At 44.2% G+C, this 12,678-nt stretch overlaps 1 protein-coding gene across 1 annotated transcript in view; it reads left to right on the plus strand.

Annotated features, from left to right (window-relative positions):
• The window catches only part of SMARCC1 (SWI/SNF related BAF chromatin remodeling complex subunit C1), a 120,136-nt gene that overhangs the window by 103,668 nt on the left and 3,790 nt on the right, over window positions 1-12,678 (plus strand). The window contains exon 27 of the mRNA XM_089533830.1: window positions 9,562-9,759. Within this exon, the coding sequence (XP_089389956.1) occupies window positions 9,562-9,759 (198 nt within the window). The remainder of the gene's footprint in view (window positions 1-9,561; window positions 9,760-12,678) is intronic.

A 12,678-nucleotide genomic window follows, 5' to 3' on the forward strand; every position in this document is an offset into this window, starting at 1 on the left:
CTGCTGCAAGAATAATGTTAGCGGGAAGATGAGAAGCCATTTTCTTGAGCGCTTAGATGCAGGTTTGTAAATTGGCAGGCAGAAAGCGGGTACAGTTGCCAGTGGAATGCAAAAGACCTTCCTCTGTCCACCTGTGGTTCAGAGACAGCAAGATTTTGTACTTTCACTCCTGTTGTCTTGGAGAAGGAAAGGGGCATTGCAATGCCTTTAAACAGTGTTTTCAGAGCATTCCAAAGACATTCAGAAATCCTTACAGCAGATTTACCAGATTTCATACACCTGTAAATCTGGTGGCAACAGTCACTTTGAAAATCTTTTGCTTGCAGAACTAAGAGCATTGAGAAAAGCAAGCCACGATAACTTCAAGGATTTCAGAAGTATGTATATAAATATTTGCAAAGAACTGGCTGTAGTGGATTTTTTTTAAAAATCTGGAGATAACCATTTCAGAATATGGTTTATAGTAGAATCCATACTCGGACATCTGCCAAACTGGTGAAGGCTAGAAATGTACTGTACTAAATAACCCAACACAACATAGTAGTATAGAAATTCTAAATTTCTAGTAGAGGACACTAAGATTGTGTTTGGGGGCCCAAAAGTCTCACTCATTGCAGGAAAGGATTTTGGGAAACATGGCTACATGCCACCATTCTCAGTCAGTTGCTGTTTTCACATGCATGTGTTCTCTCCCTCCTCTCACACAGAGACATACTGGTGAGTTGGATATAGACACATCACAGAGTTGTTTTGACCTTTGGAAGTTTCACAGATGCAAGAGTGCCAAACATTTGCCCTTCTGCTGTTCTCAGGAGGCTGAACAGAACCCCCACCCCATCGCTTTCCTTGGTGTGGCTTTGGATTAAAGCTGCTTTGGGTACAGGTGGGCCAACTCAGCAGGGTGACAGGGTGTCTTAGAGAGGCCACCTGGGGTGGCCAGCATTCCTGTGGTGGAGTCTTCCTGAAAGCCCAGCTTTGTAAATTGTGTTCTGCCATTTTAATGAAACTTTTACTGTTTTTATTGTGTTTTTATGCTGTAATGATATATGCTGTAACCCGCCTTGATCTGCGGAAAGGCGGGCTATAAATAAATATTTTATTTTATTTATTAGCATGAGCTGGATGAGTCAGTTGCGTTGTCCATTGGCCCGTTCTCTCAGAAATTGCACACGTTTCTTTGATTCAGCTGGGATGCCTTGTGAAATCTCAGGCTTATCCGTTGCATGCAAAGCCTCTCGTGGCAGATGGGGAAGCGTTTTCATCGGGAAGGAAGTCTGATTGCAGGTCCCCTTGTATTTGAATGGATTGGGTTTCAAGGAACAGACAAGATCTGCAGAGCTGACCTCTGGTGCTTGTTGCTATTTTTGTACTTGGTGGGGCAGAGAGAGGGAGAGTGAACAAAAGTGGCAAAGAAAGGGAAATTCAAGCCTTTGGGGAGTAAAATGCTTCTTTCAACCAGAAGGTAGAGAATTCTAGCACTTAAGGCAGGACTCTGTAAAGACAGTGGGTTTATTGCCTGCCCTCCATTATTCCTTGATGGCTATTTCCAGAAGAAAATGACAAATGATGATTTTTTAAAAAAAAATTTATTTCTAATTCCAGAAAATAGATATGCCAAGTGCCCTCCTGTGGGCTTCTGAGCACTTTGTCCTGGCCTTGTAGGCAAAGAACAATGTTGTCCAGTAGCCTTGTGTCCTTTATCTTGTGCCTTCCTGCATTTAAAGCTTCCACTGAAGGCACCTTCCAGTCTCTCCATGGGCAAACTGGAGCTTGTCCAGAGAAGGGCAGCCAAAATGGTGAAAGGGTCTGGACCCATTCCCTATGTAGAGCACAGTGTGGAGCTGGGTATTTTTATTTTTATTGGGGTAGAGGAGGTTAAGAGGGGACATAATAGCCATACCTATATATCTGAAAGGATGTCATGTAGAGGATGGAGCAAGCTTGTTTTCTGCTACTCCAGATACTAGGACACAGAATAATGAATGTAAACTGCAGGAAAAAGAAATTCCATATAAATATTAGGAATTATGTCCTGACAGTAAGAGCTGTTCAAAAGTGGGACACGTGGCCTAAGAGGGTGGTGGAGCGTCCTTTGGAGGTTTTTGAACAGAGGCTGGATAGCCATGCTTCAGGAGTGCTTTTATTGTGTATTCCTGCATGGCAGAATGGGGTTGAACTGGATGACCCTTGAGGTCTCTTCCTTTGAACTCTATGATTCTATGAACGTGCTCCTTTTGGATCTAAAACCCTGTTTGCACCACTGGCAAGAAGATAACAAGAGAGGGCATTTGGTGCTTGTACATTCAGAAGGGAGCCAGCGTGATGTAGTAGCATGAGCGTTGGACTGTAACTGGGATCCAGGATTCAAATCCCTGCTCAGCCATGGAAACACACTGGAAACCTTGGGCAAGTCATACCTTTTCAGCCTTGGAAACAGGCAAAGGCAAACTCCCTTCTGAACAAATGTTACCAAGAAAACCCATGATAGGTCTGCCTTAGGGTTGCCATAAGCAGGGGACAATTTGAAGGCACAGAACATCATTCAGAATGGAGGCTGGAGCCAGTAGCTTAAAAGACACGAGATTTAATTCAGAGACTGTTATATTCAAGTCCTGGTCTTCTCTCTTACTTAGAAGACTAGTGGTCTCCACTTAGAGCTTCTCGAGATCCAGCCGCTCCCACATTAGCTGAGGACTTGTAGCACAGCTCACCCAGTCTCCTAACAGCTCACGTTGCCAGATCTCCAGGTGTGATTTTAGATTCTGACGGAGCGCCGTTGGCTGGCCTGCAAGCAGCTGGAAATCCCATTGGGTCAGTATGCTTTCTTGCTCCCAGCTGTGCCCTGGCCTTGGCGTCTTTTTCAGGGATCTCACCAGAGAGGGAGAGCTGGAGCAGGAGAGGCAGGCAGATGGCAGGCACAGTGGTTCTGGCTAAGGAGGATGCTTCAGTGCCTCTGCTGCCTGCTCCTTCCTCGTGTGTGAAGGGGAGGAGAGAGCTGAGCTGGGTCACTTCCAGCTGAACTTGATGGAGGCAGTTTTGCATGAAGCTCTCACCATAGCACATGGCAGGCCCTGTGTTCACCTCATCAGATGCTCAGGAGAGTTGAAGGGCCTCGGTAACCCCAGCAGCAAAAGTTCTGGCAGAACACACACATGCCAGGACTCTGTTTCAAGAAGCAAATCCCTTTTGCTTAGTTCTGCTTATTTTGTTTTTGGTTGTCAGCAGCAACAGGTTGTCATTAAAGGAGTGACAGAAATGCCATAGTTGCACATGGTGGAGCATGCTCCCTGGAGGCAGTCCACTCCATGTTTACGTGGATAGATCCTCCTTGTTGGAGAATCCTTGTGAGAACCTTTTCTTGGCTTTCTTAAGAAACAGCTAGCCTCCTTCATGACAATTGAAATGGAGTTGCCTCTCCCAGCCTCACCAGGAAAAGATGAACAGGGCTTGCAGGTGAATCAACAATCCAACTTTATTCAGGGGAAAAAAATACATTTCTGTTCCCCACCCTGGCAGGCAGAATCCAAACAGAATGGAAGCCCTGAGGCCCCCAGACTCTTACAGTGTAATATAGTTTGCCAAGGTTGCCAAGGCACTATTGCAAAGCACAAGTGCTGTGAATATTCCATCAAGCCAACCAATTCTATAAATGCTTTGACTTATAGGTGTCAGATGGTCATGTATAGTCTTCCCGTAAGGTGAGCAGCCATTTCCTTATAAAATGTTAAAATATTAATATACATGCATGTACAAGCAAAAAATATACACACTAAACAAAATATTTTTATTCATATATTATGTCAAGTGAGCGTGACATCTGTAGATGTAAAGGGGATCACAAGGGTAAAAAGTTTAAGAACCACTGATTTAAACTTCACCATGTCAGGTTGCTGTATTGATTTCAAGACATGCATGCATTTGGGGGTTAGCACATGCAAAGCCTTGTTAGTTTTCCCTTCACTTATCTTTGCCTGCCACAAGACTTTAGAGCGTGAACAGCTAGGAATTTCAGTTGATGGATCTTGTTATTCAAGGAAGGAAACGTGTGTCTATGCGTAAGTATGACATGTATATTGCTCTCTATCTGTTAATCTGTAGATAGACAGCCATAGATATATTCCCCAACCCAAGAGCCCATTTTGTTCTCTTGGAATAAATCATGCAGATTGGCGATTTCAGCGTAAATCTTGCATGCCATGAATTTGCCTGACTTACGTCTTTAGCAGAATTCCAGTTCTTTTGACAGAAGTAGGGAGCACTGAATTCACAAAGGCAGCAGGGACTCCAGCCTGCTTTTTCTTGATCTGTGTGGACTGCTATGATTTGAAGGACCTTGGTAATGAGAGGATCTGTTTCTATGTCAGAGCATTTGTGGAGGGGAAGAAGTAGAAGAGTTGCAACTACTTAAATGCCAGTGAAGTTCTCTTTATACGATTGCATTATAAATGAGCAATCAGTTGCTTCCGTGACTGACTGAAACAGTATTCAGCCCACAGTTTTCTTATTTATCCTGCTCTCTCTACCCACCCTGTGTGCCTGTTTTTGTGGAACTGGTGCACTATCTTCTACTTGTTCCCTTATCCGTCATCACCACCCAAACCTTAGAGCACAACACTCAGGTTTACATTCTAGCATCATAGAATCCTAGAAGAGTTGGAAGTTATCCCTGAGGGCCACCCAATCCATTCCCCTTCAGCCATGAAGGAAGACACAATCCAAGCCCTCCTTGTGTCAGATGGCCTTCCAGACCTTTGTTTAAAAACCTCCAAAGAAGGAGACTCCACCACCCGCTGAGGCAGCAGCGTCTTCCACTGTCAAACAACGTCAGGAAATGTTTAGGTGGAATCTTTTTTCCTGTAGTTTGAATCCAAGTCCTACTACACTGTCCAGAATTCTAGACCATAGAATCATAGAGTTGGAAGAGACCACAAGGGCCATCCAGTCCAACCCCCTGCCATACAGGAAATCTAAATCAAAGCCATCCAGCCTCTGTTTTTAAAGACCTCTAAGGAAGGAGACTCCACTACACTCCAAGGGAGTATGTTCCACTGTCAAACAGCCCTTACTGTCAGGAGGTTCCTCCTAATGTTGAGCTGAAACCTCCTTTCCTGCAGCTTGCATCCATTGCTCCGGGTCCTAGTCTCTGGAGCAGCAGAAAACAAGCTTGCTCCCTCCTCAGTATGACATCCCTTCAAGTATTTATACAGGGATATCATATCACCTCTTAACCTTCTCTTCTCCAGGCTAAACATCCCCAGCTCCCTAAGGCATTCCTCATAGGGCATGGTTTCCAAGGCCCTTCACCATTTTGGTGGCCCTCCTTTGGACATGCTCCACTTTGTCAACATCCCTTTTGAATTGGTGTGCCCAGAACTAGACACAGTATTCCAGGTGGGGCCTGACTAGAGCAGAATAGAGTGGCACTGTTACTTCCCTGGTTAGTGACCAGGGCCTCACTGTTGGGATTGTGTTGCTGAAGAGTGTATGGTGAGCTGGTCTAGTGTTCTGGACAATGTAGTGGATCTTCTAGAATGGAAAGTTATAATAAGTTGGGGTAGGCACCTATAGTAGAATGCTCTGTGAAAAGATTTCTGGAGGCTTAGTGCAAAGATCATATAGCATGGAAGTCTGGGAGCTTCACTGGAGCTTGTTAATATTCAATTGCTAGTCCTGGCAGGGGCTCCTGATGTCCACATTCACAAACTAGTTGGTGTTATCAGTTGCAAACCTTCTTGCCCAAAGGGAATGCTAAGATCGCAGGACCTGAAATTGTTCATATGTGGTTCCTGGTGGTGATGTTGTGTGCCTTTAAGTAATTTCTGACTTATGGAGGCCCTAAAGCAAATCTGTCACAGGGTTTTCTTGGTGAGATTTGTTCATTAGGGTGTTTGCCTTTGCCTTCCTCTGAAGCTGAGGGAGTATGACTTGCCCAAGTGGGTTTCCATGACTGAGCAGAGATTTGAACTCTGGTCTCCCAGTGTCCTAGTCTGACACTCCAACCACTACACCACACTGCCTCCTTGGTTCCTGGCAACCTCTGCCTAATTTGTAGCAGAGGAAATCAGCTGCTGGGGAACCTGGGTTGGTGAGCTCCTATCTTGTGTCTTCAGGTTCTGAAAACAGTAGTAAGGGACAGTCGACATTTATGACATTAAATGTTGACAGTCAGAAAGCAGCAGGGATTAGCAAGTTTACATTCTGCCTAAATGCCATATGAAAGTATTAATTTCAGTTAACTCAAAGCCATGTATTTGTCTGTAAAATTAATATATTGTCCACATTTGTAAATGGTATGATGCACACATTTATCCCAAAATAGAGGATTTGGGGGGATTTTGTTCAGTCTGTGTAAAAGGAGCAGCTTTCCAGTCCTCAGATACCATCTGATAGTCCATCTAATAAGGGACACCTGGCAATTCTTCTCATATCACATATCAGGTCCTCTCCCGAGTTGCTGTTTTTCATGTCTCCAGATTTTTCTGTGGGGGTGAAGAAAATAAAAAGAAATAGTATTTGATGCTAACATACTATTAATAAGACTCTCTCAGCAGCAGACACTAAGTGGGTGTTTGGATTGGCAGTCTATGATTTGGCAGGGAGCACCTGCCCCCATCTGCTTCTCTCGGCATTTCCTTGGCTTCATTTCCCTCCGCCACCGCTGTAACGTATTTTTAATAGGTTTCCTCAGCTATAGAAGGGCCAAGGTGCGGAGGCTGTCATGATGAGGAAAGGCGAGATTTTTCCTTCCTCTCCCAATTACTGCAAGAGGGCCAGGGAAGGGCCTGCTAATTTCAATGGATCAGTAGCTGCTGCCAAGGTTTTTAGTCCCCCACCTACACAATTGAAAATAATAACTGCAGTGTGGGCCTGATTCTCACAAGATGCTTTTATCAGGATCTCCTCGCTGCCCAAGTGTTACCACAAGCAATGTGCTGCTAAAGGCTCTCTCTGGAAAGTAAACCATGTGCTTATTTATTCATGGCTCATGAGTGATGGTATTAAACTACCTGCCCAGCATCCTGGTGGGGATTTTGCAATACAGTTGTCCCTCTGTTCTCACGGACTTGAGATCCTCTGTCTTGAATATTCACGGAGGGGCAGCCTCCGTTAAAGTCAATGGGCACGTGCCCCATTCAAGCCTATGGGGCTTGAATATTGGCAAGTCTCTGTCTTCACGGAAGGGGGGGTTGGAACGGATTCCCTGTGAAAACAGAGGACCAACTGTACTTACGCAGTAAAGTTATCCATATTATCTGAAAAACTTTGACATACAAAGCTGGCCAGGTTTTTTAATCTTCTGAGGAGGCTCTTCTCACTGTCCTATCACTCTTTCAGGTACATCTGGTAGGAATATGGAAGAGGGCCTTCTTGGTGGCTGCTCCCAGCCTCTAGAACTCTGTTCTTGGAGAGTTTAGACTGCTACCCTCCTTCCTATCCTTTCATAGGCAGGTGAAGACCATTTTTGTTTCAGATGCCCATTGAAAGGGCTCAAGAAGAAAGAGTCCCTCAGAATGTGGTGCTCTGTTGCTATCTTTCTAGTGGTGAATCTTTTAACTGCTTTTAATTCTGTTGCTAGTTCAGTAACTTCTAACTTTTATATGTTGTTAATTTTTTAGGTATATCTTTTTAACCTTCATAAGGTGTCTTGAGTCTCACACTGGGGAAAGGACAGCCAGAATATAAATGTGCATCGATAGTGACAATGATTGTGATAGCTCTGCCTCACAGTTGCTTGGGACTCTCCCCCAAACTTGACCACTTTACCACTCTCACTCTCTTCAAAACCTCTTGTTTTCTGTGCTTCCACCTCTTGCCTGTCATTCCCCACAGAGACAAAAGTTCATTTTAAGTACCTGATAACTACATTTGCTCACATGTCTTTCTAGCTCTGGATGCTGGGGTGCGTTCGCTCACATGCTGCCTTCTTCTTTATTGCCCTTGGTCTTTCTTGCTGCAGTCAACTTTGCTTGACTCTTGGCATGCATTGCCTCTAGAGCTACTCCTTGCCCAAAGATGAGGGTCTTTGCAGGGACGTCAGCTCCTTTTCCAGCTGAAGTAACAAGTTTGGAGTACTAGATTGTCCGTAAATGCCATCTATCCTTGAATGAGCCTTGTGCAGTTGTTGTATCTCTTCTCTCTCCTCTTGGGTTGACAAGATTGGAATGCAAGACCTTTCAGAACCAGATTTGGAGAATCATAGAATTCTAGAGTTGGAGGAGACCATCCATTCCAACCTCATTTAGCCATGCAGGAAGACACAATCAAAGCACTCCCATCAGATGGCCATCCAATGTCTGTTTAAAAACCTCCAAACAGGGAGACGCCACCACATTCTAAGGCAGCATGTTATTATTATTATTATTCTTTATTTATGTTCCACCAGCAAACATCTCTTACATCAGGACGTTCTTCCTAGCATTTAGGTGGAATCTGTTTTCCTGTAGTTTGAACCCATTGCTCTGGGTTATAACCTTGGAGCAGCAGAAATCAGTCTTGCTCCATCCTCAACATGACATCCCTTCAAATACTTAAACATGGTTATCATGTCACCTCTTAACCTTTCTTCCCCAGGCTAAACATACCCAGCTCCTTAAGTCACTTCTCACAGGGATTAGCGGTTTCCAGACCTTTCACAATTTTGGTCGCCCCGTTTTGGACATGTTGAAACAGAGGTCTTGTTTCTCCGCTCAGAAACAGAAAACAGAGCAAGAGGACAAAGGAAGACAGAGAACATCAGAAGCTGGTGACTCTAATGTCAGGTTTTTGGCTGAATTTTAGAGGATTATCCAGGGTACTGAACCTATTTCAGCAGTGGTCAAAGGTGGTGAGCCTTCCACTGAGACTGAAATGGAGCAGCTTCGCTTCCGCCATTGATATTGGAGTGCCCAGATGTCACAGTCTCTGAATGTTTCTGGAGTTGGTGGGTGCAGTTCCTGCATTAGCCCAGGCAGTCTTCCTGAAAGGGCTGTTCTTGGCTACTGGCTGGGCCTTCCAAAAAGAGGAAGAAACAGAAGCGAAGCAGCAGCAGAAGGATGATGATGATGAGGAGGAGGAGGAGGAGGATTGCATGTGTGCAAATACACTGGTGTTGGGTGGCTTTGGTTATTTGGCAAGTCTAGCCTCTGCAGACAATGCTAGACTGTGTTGCACCCCCTGGGAACAATATTTCAGACACCTAGTTTATTAATTGTAGGATTTGTATTTGTATTTTTATAATTAATTTTATCTGCTTTCTAATAATGCTCTTAACTGTTTGAATTACTGTTTTCAGTGCTTGCTCAATTGTTGTTGTTGTTTTTACTTTTGTACTGCTGTTAGTTTTAACTGTGTTTGGTTTGAATTCAAATGGTTAGCTCCAGTTGCTAGCTGCCTTGGTTGTCTGCTTTGAGAAAACAGAGGACTATAAAGTAAACAGGCAAACAAATTCATTATGATTGTGGCAGGGTCTTCTTCCTTTCTGTTATAATCTGTAGCTCTTCTGTAGCCTCAAGACTTGCAGTGCTTTTCTAGCTGTCCACACACACAGGCACAGCCAGTAACCCACTTTTTTGCTTCCCACAGGTCAGGTCCTTGGCCCAAGCTCCATGATGCCTGGGCAGCCGGTGCCAGGCAGGATCATGACTGCTGGAGCGGCCAGTACTCACCCAGCCAGCAGCAGCTCCGGCAGCACCAGCACAACCACCACCGGCCCCCCATCTGGTACAGCAGCGGGAAACACTGGGGGGCCCCGGGGATCCCTGGCTTCTCCAAACGGCTTGTGTAAGTGAGGATGACGCATGTGTGTTTTTTTGTGTGTGGTCTCTCACTTTTTGTTTCTCTCTTTGTGTTTCAAAGAACCATCGCAGCTGTTTGGTCTTAGAAATTTGCCAGCTTCCTTTCCCAGTCCTAAAGCATACTGCAGTCCCTTACCTGGCCAGTAGGGGGCATTTCCCCTAAATCCCCTGGTATGCCAAGAAGGGAAGCACTGCCTCCCTGCGCTTTGCATTTTCACCTTTTGTGGGTGGTAGGCCCATGCTTTTACTTTAAAAGCCTCTTTCCCTCCCAGATACTCAGACAGTAATCTCTTGAACAGTGTCACTATAGTGGAGGGCAGATCTGTGGGAACTATATTGTGTTCTGGTTTTGATAGAGCTTTCAAGCTTTTGCTTCCCTCTAGTAAAGCATGCGCAAGGGGGGGGGGAGGAGGGACACAAAGAGTATGTAGGTTTCATTGGGTTGCACAGGGCAGTTTGAGGAAGAAAACTTTAAAATCTGTATTCCTGTGATCTTTCTACCTGTTCTTCCATCTGAGGACAAGGTAGCTGAACAAATGAAATTTTCCATCTGTAAAGTCTTTACCCTGTCTGACTATCCTAAAGACACCAGCTCCTGTCTGGCCTTGGAAGTTAAGCAGGGTTAGCCCTGATTAGTACTTGAATGGGAGACCAACAAGGAGTGCCAGGTTACCAGGTACTGTAGCCTAAGTTTTAAAGGAAGGAACTGAAAACCCTATAAAATTCATGGGGCCACCATAAGTCCAATTTAAAGACACACACACACACACACACACACACAGTCTAAATTGGGTGCACAGGGAGAGGCAAGGTCCTGGGAGACTTGAAGGCACACACACATGCACACACACATACACATTTAGTTTTGGGAGCTAAGCAAGGTCAGCCATGGTTGGTACTTGGATGGTAGGCTGACAAGTACTTGGATGAGAGACCAACAAGGAAGGAAATTTATAGTTTGTTGTGGTCTCTGACAAAGAAGGCTAAATATCTCATAGAACTACAAATCCCATAATTCTATAGCATTAAAGTGGTGTGAAACGCCATTATTTCTGCAGTGCGGATGCAGCTGTAGTTCTCAGAAAAAAGGATGGCTTTTGTCTCTCCCTTCTCACAAAGTGAATCTTTGGGCGGCCGTGCATTTATTTGCCTGTGTAGCAGAGATGAGCGGAGGTCACACATGTTACGGTTTCTTGACTATCTTCACAGTTTACAGTTTCTCAGTAGCTGGACAAATGTGTCCCATAGTTGAGTATTCATGTCAATCGGAGTCCAACAATGCCCTATTTCAGAGCAAGAGGCGCTGCTGTGTCATCCGGTCCAGGGTTGCCACTTTCTGTCAGGAAATTAGCCAGGGAGATTGGCCAGAACTCAGGGAAATTGTGATTAAGAGAATCCAGTGTAATGGGTTTTATTTTATTTTATTTTATTGAGATGCGACAGCAAGAGGAGTCATCCTTTCTGGCACTCAGAACAGAAAAACAGCAGAGTCAAAGTGTAATATAATAGATAATAATGATCCATAATACAGCTCTGTGGTTTTAAAAATACTTACTGGCTGTTGGCACTTAAAAGAATAAAATGAACCTGTCTGTGATAACATTATTATGTAAAAATGCAGCTGAGCAGTTGGTGTATTCCAGACTAGAAGCAGTTTCCGTTGAGTTGAAGGTAGGCATAGTTTGGCCAGGATCAGCAATTGGTGGCTGGCTGGAACTATTAGCCAACCATTATTTCTTCTAGCCATCCATAAAGCCCCATCCTGCCACAATACAAATGTCCTTTCAACCATAAAAACAAGTGAAATTGATTTGGCAGCCACACCACATATTCAGAGTATGTTAATAAAAGGAAGCCTGTTGTCAAATGTTAATTTTTAGGTTTTGTAAAACTGAAGTTCTGCAGGTTAGTGTAGAGACCTCTGTCCTCTGCTTCATCAGAAGAGAATTACACAGTGCATGTGCTGGGCAAAATATTAGATTGGCATTTCAATGTTTTTTAAAAAGGAGAAAACAAACCAATCAACAGAGAAAAAGACTTATCAAACCAGTTCAAGGAAAGAGTGGTTTTCTGTTAATTCAGTATCCTATTTAAGCATTTTTCTTGCAGGACACCTCTTAGCTTGAAGCTGATGGAGGCCTTTTATGTCACTATATAAATGACTATCAGACTTTGTACTGAAATATCAGTCGTCCAAGTGCCTCCCCTTTAGAATCTGGCACAAATTCAGTGTTAAAATGTGTATTTTTACAACTGTGCTGAATGAAAGCAATGGGCAAAGGTGAGAATAACACGAAAACTGCTTGATACCCAGAAAAATCATGGTGTCCTGCCCAAGTCAGTCCACCTGAATCTGGGATTGATAAAGAGCACCCACTGTCTGCAGCAGAAGACATGTAGCCAGTTTGGAGTAACTTGTACATAATCAACTGGAACAGAACGTTCTCAGGGAACCAAGTATCTTTAGCTTGGAAAAGAGAAGACTTGGAGGTGACATGATAGCCATCTTTATATATCTTAAAGGATGGCGTGTATAAATAGAGTGAGGTTGTTCTCTGCTGCTCCAAAAACTAGGACCCTAACCGATAGAGTCAAATTACAAGAAAGGGCATTCCACCTAAACATTAGGAAGAAATTCCTAAGGCTGTTCAACTGCCTTGGTCAGTGATAGGCCTCCGTTCTGTGGAGGTCTTTAAACAGAGACGGGATTGGCCTCTTTCAGGAGTGCTATAGTTGTATTCCTGAATTGGGGGGGGGGGGGGGGCAGTTGGATTAGATGGCCCTTGTGGTCCCTTGCAAGTCTTACAAGTCTATGTTTTCCCAATTTCTGCTAGTACACTTAACTCACTTGCATGGTTTAAGTATAAAGAACTGAAAACTTCCCCCACACACATCCATAAATAAA

This window comes from Sceloporus occidentalis, unplaced genomic scaffold (genome assembly GCF_023333645.1).
Source record: "Sceloporus occidentalis isolate IW3139 unplaced genomic scaffold, rSceOcc1.0.p SCAF_7, whole genome shotgun sequence".
NCBI lineage: Eukaryota > Metazoa > Chordata > Lepidosauria > Squamata > Phrynosomatidae > Sceloporus > Sceloporus occidentalis.